Raw genomic sequence first — 15,521 nt, 5'->3', positions numbered from 1 at the left:
GTTTTCGGTGACACACAACATGTCTCATTCGCCTTATCCTGAACAGGACCAGAAATCGTGAGCTCACGGTTTATCGGAGTCAAGGACTGAGATTAATTTTTTTGTTGATTTATTTAGGTCGGCTAGCTCTCCACGAGCTCGACGTTCGAGCCGGGACCGTGGCTCACGCTATGATCGAGAACGTGAACGAGAGAGGGACAGGGATAGGGACAACCACAGACGCCGACACAGCCCTGCTCGACGCCGTAGCCGCAGCCGGGACCGCAGGGATCGGGACCGCGACAGGTACAGGGACGACCGGGATCGAGACAGGGACCGCGAGAGAGATCGGGATAGGCGCCGAGACCGGGACGGCAGAGACGACAGGCGCCGCAAGCGAGACGACGACCGCGACGTAGACGATGTCCGTGCAAAGCGTATGCGAGAAGGGTCCACTGGTGCCGAGACTGTTGGCCGTGCGAGCTCAAGAGACTCGGCTAGGCGCTCGGATCATAGTCGCAAACAGGAGGAACCCGCTCCAAAAGAGTAAGTTTACTCTGTTTTTCTTGTCAAATTTTTTTGTTGATTTTTTCGGTGGATGAACAGACGCGCATCGCCTATATACGACGACCCGGTGATTGAGGAAATCAATGATGAAGATTCAGAAGCGCGCTCGGTGTTTGTGTCTCAGTTGGCTGCGAGGCTCACCGCTCGCGATTTAGGCTATTTCTTTGAAGACAAGCTCGGCGAAGGCGCTGTTCGTGATGCCCGCATTGTGACTGACCGATTGTCTCGTCGCTCCAAGGGGTAAGTCCTCGGTCACTATACCCAACTCGTATCTAATCAGGAATTTGGCAGAATCGGGTACGTCGAGTTCAAGAACATCGATCTTGTCAATAAGGCTATCGCCTTGTCGGGTACGATAGTCATGGGATTACCAATCATGATCCAACTTACAGAGTCTGAGCGTAACAAGATCGGACCTTCAAGCAGGTTCGTCTCTACCCTCTCTTTTTTCATTCATTCAACTAACCTGTGTTTGTAGTTTACACCTCCCACCAGGTGTCTCCCACCCACACGCGGGATCGATGCAACTCTACGTCGGTTCTCTACACTTCAACCTCACCGAATCCGACATCCGTCAAGTCTTTGAACCATTCGGCGAACTCGACTTTGTCGACCTTCATCGTGATCCCGCGACAGGCAAATCAAAAGGGTACTGCTTCATCCAGTACAAACGCCCCGAGGATGCAAGGATGGCGTTGGAGCAGATGGAAGGCTTCGAGCTTGCCGGGAGGCAGTTGAGAGTGAACACGGTGCACGACAAGGGACAAGGCACTGTGAGGATCTCGACTGCCCCGCAGGATTCTTTGGAAGATACCGGTGAGATCGAACACCCCTTTTTATCGTTTTCTTATCACAATACTGACTCGGAAGCTTGACAGGTGGAGTTTTGAATAATAGCACCTCCCGACACCAGCTTATGCAGAAACTTGCCCGCACGGAGCAGCCTTCAAAGAATAACACTATGCTGTGCGTTTGACTCTTTATTTTTGCTTGATTTCAACTAACCATCTGGCGACAGGATGAAATCCAATATTCCACAGACACTTTCTTCCCGTTGCGTACTCCTTCGCAACATGTTCGATCCTGACGAGTAAGCCCACCTCTTGACCTATTGATAATCGTGTACTGACACGAATACACAGGGAAACCGAGCGCGACTGGGACAAAGACCTTGCCGACGACGTCCGTGGAGAATGTGAGGAAAAATACGGTAAAGTCTTGGATCTCAAGGTCGAAAAAGAGTCCGAGGTTTGTCTTTTTCAAGTACTTTCTCCTTCACCAAGTTAGACTGACCCGATTCCAACAGGGTGAAATCTACATCAAATTCGAGTCGGTCGAATCGGCAGAAAAGGCGATCAAGGGACTCAACGGCCGGTGGTTTGGCGGAAAACAAGTCACTGCGAGCCCTATTCCGGACGCCATCATGCAGGCCCACTAGTTTCATCAACAAAAACAAGAGTAGAGTCGAGAGACGTTTCAGAAGAGGAGGATCGTTTTTACTCGTTTTTGTTTTTTTTGGCAGGTTGCACTTTCGGGCCTTTTTTACTAATGGCGGTGCACCCATGGCGAAAAATAAAAAATAAAAATGAAAAAAATGTGTTTGTACTCTGTCTCGACCAAGCGTCTGCTAACAAACTGCCGTATTTTACTAGTTCATATTACACTTTCCCTTATGTAGATCCAATCGAAAGCAATGACCGATCGTCTTGGCCTTTATCTCTTTTCTTTCTGTTGACTGTCTTAATTTTGTGTTCTAGGTCCCTGTTGGGTCTGATTTCTTTAGGTCCGACGAGCGTACTTTCTTTTTCTGTCTCAGGGGTAGTATTTAGATTCGGCAAGTACAAGAGTTTAGGCTCGTCGAGTCTGAAGCATGTATGTTTTCAGGTCGAACAAAGCGCAGTTCTTTTTGTTGTCCGACGAATTATGTACCCCTGCGCCTCGGGGCAAATTTAGCTCGAGGCTAAAGATAGGGGCTGGATCGAGCTGATATCTCTCCTGGACCCCCCTACCGTTTTCCGTCCACCCTTGGCAATACAGTAGGTGCCCAAAACGACGTAATGGATCAACGTTTATATCTTAGGTCGATGATCTTGCGCTTGATTGGTATAAAGCAGATTTTTAGGCCTGGCAAGTTTATCCAGCGCAGCCTTTTTCAGCCCCCTTTTCGAATCGGTTTGATTTTTTTGCTATTACTGCTTGATTAGAGTGAGGATCCAGCTGCTAACGATTTCTCATCCGAAGCTTCGAGATAACGTGCTGCCACTGCTACGACGTAATGTTCCCTGATGGAACAGGTCTAGCGTACCGCAAGGTCCCTGATCTTCGTGCACGTTGTGTGGGGGGCGAGTGGACGGATGATGATCTCGTTTTCTCGGCTGTATAGCTGGTGGCGCTCTTGGACGTCGTTATCTCGTCGAATTGCGATAGTAGCCAGGGCCATCGGGGAGAGAGCGCATGCTGACCCTGTCCCCAGCTCAATCGAGATGAAACCAAACTCGGACAAGGTCGCCTTATCTAGAGTTCAGGCGTGATGTCCAGAAGCTGTCGACGTAAAAAGTAATACATGGGTTCTTATTTCTTTATATACACAATTGCAATACGAGAATGAATAATACACCAAGAAAGAAAAGAAAAAACACAACAGCCAGACAGTTCTATATCGAGTTGGGAAGGAGGGAGACGTGCAATGTGGGGCCAAGAGGATAAGCCCCAGAAAAGGAGATCAAGACTGCGTCCAACTTTCCTGGGTCGTTTTGCGCTCCTTATTCCATTCTTCCAAAAACACAGAAGCCATGTTCGTGCCCATCTTGGCCGAGTCTTCTAGGGCTGCTTTGCACCCGACCAGTCCCCTCAGTCCGAGCGCACCGACAGTATAGAGCGCATAGCCAATGCTGGTGACAAGTACTGCGCAGGTGAGAATAACGCATCCCAGGGAGAGGCCGATGAATGTCGGGATGCTGCTGACAAGTGTGATGAGTACGTGTGCGAGCGCAGCGATGATTCCGAGCGGGAACGCTGTGAATGTGATTAGGAGCGAGAGGACGAGGTCTACCGGTGTTTCCGGTTGCGACGACATTGTATCTCAGCGAGTGGGTTTAGGCTGGAATATGAATGACGTCAACGTGAAAATTCGTTCTCTCGATTATGTTATTTTTCATACTTACCGTGCGGGAGAGGAGACTGGGAGCAGGAGAGATGGTCTCGCTCGACGTGCCCATGGCTTTTTAAAGCATCGGCAAATCAGGGTGAACGTGCAGGGACTGAATGCAACGGCCTGGTTCGGGATTCAATTCAGGGATCCACAGTCTGTTTCCAGCCCGGTCTATGCGGGGGATCAAAATGGACCGAGGCGATTGGTTATTAAATTCGAGGGATGTGGTGGTCCCCGGCTGTTTCCGCTGCACAGAACGCACAGAAGACAGTAGTGTGGCTACTCAGGCAACTCTACATAACCGGCCGGCGGGTCTACAGCTCACATGCTCTATCGGTCTCGACCGAGCTGAAGATCCGATTCCAGCCCGTCCGCGCACCAATTTACTTCATATAGGTCTATACAAAAAAAATTACTTTACATTGCATCCACCAGTCTGACTAGTGCAACCCGGCCTCATACACCTTCTTGAACCCGTCCCTCGCGATGATCTCGTTCCAGAACTTGGTCACCTTGGGCCCGACCTTGAACTCCGCCGAGTTGATCGGTTTGGCCAGCGTGCTCAGCAATTCAGGCAACTTTTTGAGATCTTTTGCTGCCTCTTCACCGGCTGCGAGCATGACGATTCGCGCGAGCCAGACGCCAACGTGCAGATCCGCGAGAGAAAGCTGGTCGCCTAGGGTATACGGGCCAACGATGCTATCTTCCAGAGTCGCAAGCGCTTTAGGAAGGGATACTTCCCACCTGTCGCAAAATCACTAAGTCAAACCACCGAATCAAATCCGTCCGACTCACGCCCCCTTGGACTTGGCGAAATACCCCTCCTTCTCCTCTTTACTCGCCTGTCCGGAGAACAACCTCACAAGCGGCGCCTGCTGCGCCTTTTTCTCCTCTAAAATCTTCTTGATCTTTGGGATCAAGTCTTCGGTCGCGAGGTACTCTTCCATCGCCTTGGCCCGTCCGAGTACAAACGTCTTGCCCACGAATCCGGCCGACTTTTCAGCGAGCTCCCCCTCGTCTTTGGTGGTGATCATCAAGAAATTCGGGTCGACCTCTGGCGAGTGAACGAGGTTGATGAGGGTGGTGGATAGACCGGATGCTTCGACTGTTGCGGGCGACAGGACCGGGGCGGGTTTCTGGGATGTCGTGTGCGTTTTGGATACTGTACACTATTAGACACGTTTCGCATTCATTTTGGGAGATGGGGTGACGTACGATTCGAGCGAGACTTGTCCAGGAAATCCAGTACAGACTATAGATATCACATAAACTCAGTTCATAGACTCAACTCCACCGAGTGGAAGACGCACCACTGTATCAGTCAACGCCCTAATCCACGACCATCAATGCGCTTTCCTGCATATACAAACGAACACCAGCTACGCACCTATACTTGGTTTCGGACGCCGCATCCAATGTATTCGACAACGGCGCAACGAGCGTTGGAATCGTCCCTTGACATCATCGTTGGCTTACAAACTATAGTGAAAATTGAGGTCAAAGCGGAGCTCACCCTTGGGGTTGATTCTCAAAAACGAAGGCGCAAAGGATTCGCCCTTTACTACACACATATATACATGACATCAGATCGTCTGCCTGGGGCGGAAAAGAAAGAGGAACAAACTCACCAACGTCAACAGTGCGGAATTCCAACTCGTCTTCTCCGTATCCCTTCTCTTGACTATCCACCCCGTTCATTTCGTGCGTTAGCCTCATATTCAGATATAGAAAATCAAAAAGAAACTCACACGGCCCATTCAGCTGGACCAATAAAACACAGTACATCAGCTTCACTCTATATCCACATAACCATAGACTTACCAGCCGCAGCCCACACACTGAGATTAAACGTGTACAAGACAGCTTTGGGGGGAGAACTCATCGTGGCCGGTGATCCGTAAACTTGGGGAAATCGAATTGGTGGTAGGGGTACTCGACTCAGGCGATAGATTTTTCTTACCTTTGTGCGTTGGTCGTAGGGCTGTGGACAAGAGGTGTTGGAGGTAAGGGCGTAAAAACGTCAGAGGTTTCCCCGCAGATCAGATTAATGCGTAAGCGCCGAGGTGCTATATTAGGAAGAAGGGGTGATTTATTGGGCTTTGGATTGGGGAGTGGGAAGTGTGCACGTGGAAATGGGTGAATAAATGGATTGTGGTGCTTGAATGGACTTGAATGAGGCATGCTTGTTGCTACGCATATTGATATTGTTTTAAGTTTTTTATGGGGCGAAATAGGAGCATCGTTATGACCCTTGCTACTACCTCCTCTCTTGATACCAAAGTAGACCGTATAGCCAGGTTAAAACCATTCATTCTCGCCAAAATTCCATTCAAATACAATTACAATAGGACGACATATACCCCGCAGGCGCATATACGACGCACACAAGTAAGCTTCATTGACCAAACACTACACATATACATCATTTATAAATATCAATAAGATCAAACCAAACCAAAGAGAACCATATGCCCATAAACCAAATAATAATAATGATAGAACGAATTGATCAAACAACGACGCAGTATGAGCCACTGCCGCCACCGCCGCTAGTCTCCTGGTCGACCGGGGCAGGGATAGGACTATACGTGTAGGTAGTAACGGAATCCATATGTGCGGGTAGGATTAGGCGAAGTTAGGATAAGTACTGAGCCTGAGGAGCCAAGAGCCCTCTCGACACCGATTATATATGTACGCTCAAAGGCAGGAGTCTACGGGCTTGGCCCAGATGACGACAATTGTTGTTGTCTCAGAGGCCAGGAACCCAGGCACGATATCAGATCATGAGTCCATATGCGGAGTCTGGACTTGGTCATGTACAAAAGTGTTATGAATGAATATATTCCGAGATATTTGGGAGTGCCTGATGTAACAAAAGGTACAGTGCGAGTGAGCTTCGAGGGTGGGGGGAAGAACAAGGGTACAGTTACGTGCTAATAGGCCAGTTGAGACTTTTTTTAAGATAAAAGATAATCACGTGCTGTTTTGGATTATACCGACGCCCCTCCGGGACCATTCTTTACCAGACAATTTGTGTGTTTAGTTTAATGTGCATACCTATTTAACTTGAATAGGTGTGACAATTTGATCTCTCGAGACCAGGAAAAAAAGGGTGAATAAATACTGGGCGCTTGATTTTGAAACTCATATGTAATAATACAGGTACATTTATTGCCTAACAAGCGCCTTGCTCGACGACGCGTTATCATCATCCCAACCAAAGCATAATTGATGTTTGCCATTGGATCACGAGCCGATATGAATATAAGGTACACAGCGGCCAAATTCATTCTCCCCAACCTTATCACGCAGCTCCGCAACGGCATGATCCAGTGCTTTCCCTGCTTCTCCGTTTCCGACCTTCATATCATTCATCAGCTGCGCATATACTCTGTCTGCTGTCAACGGTATGTATCCCCCTCCACGGACCACATCGTCACAGTTACACTCGGATACCCCGCCATTAGCATTGCAAACCCAAGATGGACCGCTTCGTCGGGTAGCCTTTCGTTGCCCGTTGCGGTCTGGCAAGCAGATAGAAATGCGAGTCCCTTGTGTCTGAACAATCGCTGATTGATAGCAGTAAGATTGAGAACACCATCATGCAAGAAGAATACACCATGGGTGGGATTGACGTCACTTCGGTGAGCATGGCAAGCAAGATGTACCCGATCATGTTGCTCCATCGCGTCAAGTATAGCTGTAGTAGTAGCTTCACTATCGACAAGCTGCAAGTACTCCGCTCTACTTTGCGAGTGTGCCTCGACCCATGCAAGCTCCTTAGTAGTTCCAGGCAATGGACTATAACAGGTGTACCCGCTTGTCCAATAGCGAGTATGTGAGGGCTATGATTCGGCACGGTCGAAGTGACTTATGTACAATTGATTTCTCGAGATCATCTGGTCTTCTCAACCGTCGATACCCATCCGAATATGAAACCTCTAGAGCAGCGTGTTGATTTGGTAGATCTAGGTGGCCGCCTAGAATGAGCGCGGGCCCCTAGGTTACATAGTAAGCTAGGAAAAATCGAGTCGGTATCGGGAATTAATTCAAGCGCATGAGTACCGCATTAGGTGGGCCTTTTGATGTCATTCAGATCTCCGAGTCGTCGAAATCGACGATAGTAATATGCACCCAACCTGCTTACTGAACGTAGTAGTCGTGGGCGTTCGTTTGGGGATTGGTTGGGCGCACGGCTTCGACAGTCTATTGCCTTATCGATATCATCTGATTTTCTGTGGAGTCGAAATTGATTGTCGCAGAAGTCTGCCTGCTTGCCTATTTTTTCTGCATCTGTACCGCTATATATGAGGGAATATAGTAAGCACTAAGCAGGGGCCTTGGAGCTTACCCAGATTGCTCGCTGAGAAAATATCCATGGGAAATACAACATATCAGTCCGGCTTGGTCTGTACAATCTTGCACCTGCTGAGCGCAACAAGAGATGGATTGCAATGTGCCCCTATCCTCTATCTAATTTTATCCTATAAAAACAGTAGGGATTGCCAAGCTATACTCACTCGATTATAGTTTAGCTCTTCCTCCTATGCAGACAAACCAATCAACAACTGTAAACCTCTAGCCGCCTAAATCCTATATCGGATCTTTCGAATTTCTGCGCAAAATGCGAAGCAGAATCGACACTTTATAACTGAATGACTACCTCAGGCTCCAGCTGTGTACACGGTGAACCCCAAAAGTACGGAAAATCCGCATGACGTCCAGATTTTGCCAGACATCCGCACCTAAAATCGCAGAATCCGTACCTCGACGACACACAGGGGTGAGTTGAGGATGCGGATTCATGAAAAAACTGGTCGGATTTTGCCAACACTCCGCATATAATGCGCGATTTTTCACGTTCAGAAAATCCGCACTTTTGGGGTCCACCGTGGTATGTTACACCTCAAATACACTTCTCGTAGTGGTTGCGCGAAGGAATAACAAGATATGTCTAGTTATCGAGCTTTTGTACAATCAATCGAATAATGTGACGCGCGTAGCTGTTCTCTTTCTCGTGGCGGGTTGCAACGTTTATTAATCCCTGAGGAAATGGCGCATCAGTCGTCAGGAGATTTCATTTCCCTGTGGCTACAATAGTATTAGTATACTGACATCCCCGTGGCCCCGCATCTACCACATGTTTTACACGCTTTGCAGAGACCCCTTCAACTGCAAGCAAGTTTTCAGCTGTCGCATACACTTTTTGTCACGTGGATAGGTTGTATTTCGCTCTAATGGCATTTCTGGGTTGACCATATTGCTTTGAAATAACGGATAGCATAGAGGCAATTGAGTTACACCTAATCCTCCGTCGCATAGATACCCAATTTTTGCCTATCCAAGCAATCTGGTTTGCTTGTTGTCATTTGAGTTCATTTTGTTTCCTCCCGAACATATTTATGACGAATATACATTTCTGGTGTACTTTATCTATCCCCAAACGGAGAACAATAAACTTCACTACTTTATCAACCAGTACACGTATCTTGAATATAACATCGCTGAGCATCACGTCATCGAGGGCCATGGATTTGCATATGGCCAAATTACCGAAGCTTCAATTTCCCCAAATACAGCACGTGTATTATCGCGGTCTTGTGACTTCTATCCAAATTGGCCAAGACTGAACATATGCGACTTCAAAAAAGAAGCTCCCATATACATATCAGATATCCGCTATTCATCGCACTGATGCAAAGGTGCAGGTACATAATCCAGTATGCTACCATTTCTTTGATGGTCTGTTTAACCAGTGCTAATCGGATAGTACAAGGCTTTGCAATTTACTCTTCTGGAGCTTGGGTGTGGTAGCATTCTCATGGATGGTATATCTATAGCTGATAACCCGCGCTTGTGGTATGCGGGCGTGGATTCCTGATAAGGGTGCACCGTATGATTCACAAACCCATGATCCATAGTTAATTGGAAAGGTCCGGCCAAATAAGCTGGTGACAACTCTTGGATCGGACGCAAAGTAAGACTCTGTGTACCAGCGGGCTTGGCTTTGTATGGAGTAATCTCGTCAAACTCTCAGTAAACCACTTGCTCATGACGCTTCTTCAATCTTGAGCTGGCTCTAGTTGCAATGTAGGGGGCCCCAAGCCATCTTTCTCCAGTCTTGGTACTACCAGATACCTGGAGTAACCATGCGTCCCAACTCCCTCTATCACATTGCTCTTCTCCCTCTGTAGCCATATAAAAGTTCTTTTAACTTGGTTCATTTTCTAACACCCTTTGACATAACTCTGGCTTATAGTGGCCTGTTTCGCCATGTTATTCACTGCGTTCTCTGCCCTTGCTCTTGCTATCACTTCGGCTATTGCTGCGCCAACCGCTAGCAACTTTACCTCTGTCTGCGGCTCGACCCCAAGGTATGTCCGTGATGAATTCTCATTAGGCAATTTTTTAATATCATCTTAGTGACGATGCAATTGCTGCTGCCGAGGCACACTTTGCTGCCCATAAAGTTCAGCTCAAGACGGACGCTAAAGCTAAATTTGCTGCTACCATTCCTGTCTACTGGCATGTCATCCAAGCCGGTTCTAGTAAGCTACTTATCTTCCACAAATGAACAAGTAACTAACCACTGCTCTCAATCTAGCACTTGCTCAAGGCAATATCCCCGATTCGCAGATAACCACATCCATTTCAGCCCTCAACTCACATTATTCAGGAAGTGGTCTTACGTTTACTCTTGCGGGAACTGATCGCACTACCAATGCGTATATCACAACGTATTTTACGGCTTGGACGGGTACTAACATATTTCAATAGAAACTGGTTCAACCTTGCTGGCCCCCAGGGTACCAACGCCGCATACCAGACGGCAATGAAACGCGCTCTTCGTAAAGGGGGGAATGCCGCAGCCCTCAATGTTTACTCTACCGGCTTTACCAGTGTCACCCCTCAAGGCCTCCTTGGCTATGCCACTTTTCCTTCTTCCTACAGCGGTAACCCATCCGACGACGGTGTGGTTATTCTTTATAGAACTGTTCCAGGGGGTTCTCTCACAAACTATAACCAGGGCAAAACTTTGACTCACGAAGTGGGTCACTGGCTTGGTCTTTACCACACGTTTCAGGGTGGTTGCTCTAGCCCAGGCGATTATGTTAGCGACACTCCTCCCGAAGCCTCCGCTGCTTCTGGCTGCCCCACAGGTCGCGATACATGCGCTGGTGGAGGACTTGACCCGTGAGTCCTTTTGAAACATCTTATTTGACTACACTTAATCATTCGAGTGGATAGAATTAATAATTACATGGATTACACGTATAATTCTTGCATGCGCGAGGTAATTTTGCAAGTATTTTACACTCTACATCATACTTACCCCACGATAGTTCACCCCCGGTCAAATCACTCGCATTAAATCACAGATTGCGACTTACCGCGGCATTAGTGCTTAAGGGTACAAGGGTATTAATGGGGCTTGTCAATATTTCTATGTTGGCATTTGGGAACATATAATTCATGCTTGTCTTCGGTGGGCACAATTGCAATAGAACGTTAGGGACGGCCTGCCTATCTCCTTCGACCAGTAGATTTTCCAACTGGTCATATCGCCCATTATCACGTTATTTTAAAGAAAGTCATGTTTCTGAGAAGATTGATTTAGGTAATCGAGTCTCAATAGTTCGAGATTCGATAGCGCATGTGGCGCAATCAACGGTTATATTCGCTTATTTACGGCTCACACGATTAATCAGATGAATGAGGTGCGTCACCAGTGCTTGATCCTAGGAAGCCGGTGCTTTCATCGCCTCAGCAAACGGCAGCAAACATCACCTACGTTCGGCCGATGGACTAGTCAATGTCCCACCCGATCTGTGAATTTTACTCACATCTCGGGAGCTCCCACTCGGGCGCCTTCCTACATGTCTGTTTGCACTTGGCACCGCATATATGGGCAGCAGCCCTCGGAAGCGAGAGACTCTGGACTCAGCTCGAATTAAACCACGGCAATGTATTGCTCCAGAGCTACCAACGCTAACTAGTGTTCAACTTATTGATGATTGGCGCGGACCCCCTAGATGGTGGATCGGACGCCCTACCACGGCCAATACTGACAGCAAACTGCATTAGCCACGTACATATTTGAACTGAAATAACAAGTGTGGTAAAGTGACAAAGGGTGCCCTGTATTTTTCATTGTGGGTGTGCTGGCTGTTGCGATTGGCGACCGCTAAAGCAAGCGACTCGTTGAGATTTTGGCTGAACCCAAATCCTACTTCCATGTTGCACTAACAAGAACACACTCTGAAACTATGAAAATGCTCGCAACTAAATCGTGGTTAGCTTACCAAATATATATAGGCAAATAAGTGAGTTTCAATGTAGAGCTGTTCGACCATGAGGAAATATATATGCTTGCTTCCAGATCAGTTCAGCGTTTATCACTGTACAAGGTTATAATACTGAAAATCAGTGCGTGTGTTTAAGTGAGAATTGAGCTGAAATCAAGATCAATACATACTGATTTTAGGTATCAATTCTTCCATAGTCTGATTCATGCTGAGGGAGGCATACTAACATTGTAATTTTCAGGCCATATCCTACTGAAAAAAGGAATCTTTTACTGATGTACTGATTTTCAGGATCTTATCACACCACAGTGTATCGGGTCAACCAGTAAGCCAAAAGGAAATTTTCTACTCCAAGTCGGGCATATAACATGTTACACAACGATCAGTCATCTAGTTACCGCCCCTTAGAAACATCAAAAATATTATCTATGGACTCGTGCAATGCATCTCGTTTATATTTTAGCCTAAGCTTCCGGCTAGCGTTGAAGCTCATATGGATATAAGCTACCTTAATGTCTCCGGGGAATATGGGATCTCGCCTTCTACAAACAATAGAAGTCAACCAATCAAATTCTTGCACATGGGAAGGGAGTTCGCGAATCGGCATAATCGGACGGCTACGCATTTCAAACTTCTTCAACTTTATTCCATAGGTATATTCGTTATTATCAATTTCCATTAAGAAGTTTTGCTTATTGTATTACCTGCTCGAGTGTATGCGAGCTGTAGTTTTGGTGTATCCGCAAGATAACCATAGAATTGTCTAAATATCCAACAATGGATTGAACATCGTGATTCATACCCAGTATAGTCTCCTTTGAACGATTCTTTCCGATACTACATCGGGATAACGTGTATTATCCATGGGCAAAAACGCGCGGTTAGGGGAAGATGACGAGTCAATTTCATAGTTTGATCACTCAGCGCAGCGTGCAGCGTCGGGCTTGGCGCGATAACTGGGGTTTTCCGATCACTTCTCACTTATGTCCCCCTAAATATCATATTGGAATCCACGACTCGCTCACTCACTAAGTTACATTGTGCGACTTGGTCAGCCGACCGAGCCATCTGGAGACGGTAGCTTCTCTTGGTGGCATTGATACTCCCACATGTAGTCACTCATTCCTCATTGCACAACGTCGGCGTTGGAAACAAGAGAAGAATTTAGAATGAGTATAAAGCTACTCCCGATTGAGTCGTTGGGCTCACATCTCCTGAGCCCCGGCCTCCTATAAGTCGTTTCTGTAGCTATGCTATTCGTCGCTTTCACAGCCCTTGCCTTTGGCGTCTCGTCAGCGATCGCAGGTCCCTTCAACCGAACCACTCTTTGTGCTTCTACCCCCAGGTAAGCTTTTAGTTTAAGTTCAAACGAGATGCCAACTGACTGAGCGACAGTGCCGCCGAGATTGCAGCTGCAGAAGCACATTTTGTATCCCACCAAATTTCGGCCAAGACTGGTGCAAACGCAAAATTCGCCGCATCTATCCCAGTCTACTGGCATGTCGTCCAGTCTGGTACCGGTAAGTGGTAATTTTTTGATACAAAAAACATTATTGTGACACAGTTCAGCTTTGAGTCAAGGAAGTATCCCTACCTCTCAGATCGCAGACTCTATTCGGGTTCTTAACGAGGATTATGCGGGCACAGGCCTGACATTTACTCTTGCGGGAACTGACCGTACCACCAATGCGTGAGTAATTAACAAGTATGACAGCGCGTAGACGCTGCAAACTTAGAATTGTTCCTCCAGTAATTGGTTTCAGCGGGCGGCCCCGAGCACTACCTATCAAACTGCGATGAAGCAAGCGTTAAGAAAGGGCAATGCAGCCGCATTGAATGTTTATACAGTTGGCTTCACCAACGTGGCCACGAGCAACCAAGGTCTCTTGGGATACGCTACCTTCCCGTCTTCCTACTCCCGCGCACCCACCGATGATGGCGTTGTTATTCGCTACTCTACCGTCCCTGGAGGTTCCGCTTCACCTTTCAACTTGGGAAGGACTCTCACCCACGAAGTTGGGCACTGGGTTGGGTTGTACCATACTTTCCAGGGCGGCTGCAGCGGTTCCGGTGACTTTGTCAGCGATACCCCTCCTCAATCCGACACCGGTAATGGTCCCACCTCTGGCTGCCCTGCCGGCAAAGATACCTGCTCTGGCGGAGGAGTTGATCCGTGAGTGTTTGTGTTTTATTTCGCTGCTACCTTGTTCCTGAAAGGACCTCCTATAATTAGCATTCATAACTTCATGGACTACAGTGATGACGACTGCATGACCGAGGTACGCATCATATTTAAATTGAACTAATCTAGACTCACCGTGTTATGAAATTAGTTCACTGCTGGGCAGACCACCCGCCTTAAGGCTCAGATGTCTACCTACCGTGGTGTTTCAGCCTAAACCTACCAGATTAAACAATGTATTATTTGTAGCTAAAGCAAGCATTAAAAATAAGATTGTGTCGTCTATTTCACCATTAAGTACCAATGTCGATTGACATCAAAGTGAGGTTATATATATCTTGTCCGTCAACCTGCTAACCCAATTACACTCTTAAATTCCTGAGTGACTTCAATGTTTCAGCGACAAGCTCAAAGTTTTTCTTTCTTGACTCTATAAATTCTACGACACTACGGGGTTGAGCCCTATGGTACGACGTATCCGCTAGTCGACTATTGTGCAGGAGAGTATAGTCTACCTAGGTGAGAACAGTTGCTATAAGGGCGGAGCAGGACGAGTGGCAAACGTAGCAGAGACTGGGAGAAAGGGGCGTACAAAATCAAACCAATGAGACATTGTAAACGACTGATAACAGAGAGAAGAGAAGGAAGAGGATAAAAGGTTGAGAAAACTGGGCGAGCGGAGCCGGCGTTAAGCTCGGCGGGACGCGATCAGTTGACGAGGTCCAAAAAACGACCTGTGGCCTTGACGTAGTCGAAGAGGTGGATCAAGGCACGGGGGCAATGAGGGTTAAACAACTTAACGTGTGATGCTTGTACCCGACTAACGTAACGTACCTCGAGCTCAGGCCTTCGTATTTCATCGCCATGACCGAATTGTCAACCCACAAAGCCGGATTTAAATATATTGGCCGAAGACTAGCTTATATCGCTGCTCCATGATTCAGCAGCAGAGGTGAACACATAACGTATTCAACCCTCGCCTTTTACTAGAGTTGACCGTGGGTCTGCCTCATAAAATGCTGCTTGCCAATTTTTCAGCCTAATGGTCCCTCCAGGACTCCTTTTTTGAAGATAATTTTTCTACCATAGTATAAGTACCTCCGACTTGACTGCACATATAAATGCAAATGGCTGTCTGTAACTTCATCATCACCTTTCATTGTATGTGAAGCAACCGACTACGCAATCAGTAATCCATATTTCTAATTTTGGCTGATCGGTCATGGTTGATACTGAGCGCTTAAACCAAGGAGGTTTTTTCTTTGTCAGCAGACGCGCAATGCTCGCCAGACGCAACCATCGGTGGCTCGCAAGCTTCTAAAGGAAAAACTAGTTC

The 15,521-nt window shown here is 47.3% G+C and overlaps 5 protein-coding genes across 5 annotated transcripts; 3 read left to right on the top strand and 2 right to left on the bottom strand.

Moving 5' to 3' along the window:
* Window positions 1-19: 19 nt before the first annotated feature.
* RhiXN_00110 (RNA recognition motif protein) lies at window positions 20-1,984 on the top strand (the record flags this gene model as incomplete). The annotated part of the gene is made up of 9 exons (XM_043319929.1): window positions 20-57; window positions 118-525; window positions 586-786; window positions 838-972; window positions 1,025-1,362; window positions 1,425-1,512; window positions 1,565-1,636; window positions 1,689-1,794; window positions 1,853-1,984. The coding sequence occupies 9 exons, from the start codon at window positions 20-22 to the stop codon at window positions 1,982-1,984; spliced, it is 1,518 nt and encodes a 505-aa protein (XP_043178941.1).
* Window positions 1,985-3,268: 1,284 nt separating this feature from the next.
* RhiXN_00109 (uncharacterized protein) lies at window positions 3,269-3,622 on the bottom strand (the record flags this gene model as incomplete). Its single annotated transcript, XM_043319928.1, has 1 exon — window positions 3,269-3,622. One exon carries the CDS (start codon window positions 3,620-3,622, stop codon window positions 3,269-3,271), a length of 354 nt encoding a protein of 117 aa, XP_043178940.1.
* Window positions 3,623-4,137: 515 nt separating this feature from the next.
* RhiXN_00108 (glutathione S-transferase) lies at window positions 4,138-5,579 on the bottom strand (the record flags this gene model as incomplete). Its single annotated transcript, XM_043319927.1, has 9 exons — window positions 4,138-4,441; window positions 4,493-4,859; window positions 4,913-4,949; window positions 5,008-5,026; window positions 5,085-5,151; window positions 5,211-5,258; window positions 5,326-5,378; window positions 5,446-5,458; window positions 5,519-5,579. The coding sequence occupies 9 exons, from the start codon at window positions 5,577-5,579 to the stop codon at window positions 4,138-4,140; spliced, it is 969 nt and encodes a 322-aa protein (XP_043178939.1).
* A 4,391-nt stretch (window positions 5,580-9,970) lies between these two features.
* On the top strand, window positions 9,971-11,106 carry RhiXN_00107 (extracellular metalloprotease; the record flags this gene model as incomplete). The annotated part of the gene is made up of 6 exons (XM_043319926.1): window positions 9,971-10,071; window positions 10,121-10,245; window positions 10,302-10,422; window positions 10,475-10,891; window positions 10,946-10,991; window positions 11,041-11,106. The coding sequence occupies 6 exons, from the start codon at window positions 9,971-9,973 to the stop codon at window positions 11,104-11,106; spliced, it is 876 nt and encodes a 291-aa protein (XP_043178938.1).
* Window positions 11,107-13,253: 2,147 nt separating this feature from the next.
* On the top strand, window positions 13,254-14,402 carry RhiXN_00106 (extracellular metalloprotease; the record flags this gene model as incomplete). The annotated part of the gene is made up of 6 exons (XM_043319925.1): window positions 13,254-13,348; window positions 13,399-13,523; window positions 13,573-13,693; window positions 13,754-14,176; window positions 14,237-14,282; window positions 14,337-14,402. 6 exons carry the CDS (start codon window positions 13,254-13,256, stop codon window positions 14,400-14,402), a joined length of 876 nt encoding a protein of 291 aa, XP_043178937.1.
* Between the last annotated feature and the right edge of the window lie 1,119 nt (window positions 14,403-15,521).

Source organism: Rhizoctonia solani, chromosome 4 (genome assembly GCF_016906535.1).
Source record: "Rhizoctonia solani chromosome 4, complete sequence".
In the NCBI taxonomy this organism is placed as follows: domain Eukaryota; kingdom Fungi; phylum Basidiomycota; class Agaricomycetes; order Cantharellales; family Ceratobasidiaceae; genus Rhizoctonia; species Rhizoctonia solani.
This window is presented reverse-complemented; position numbering and strand designations above follow the sequence as displayed.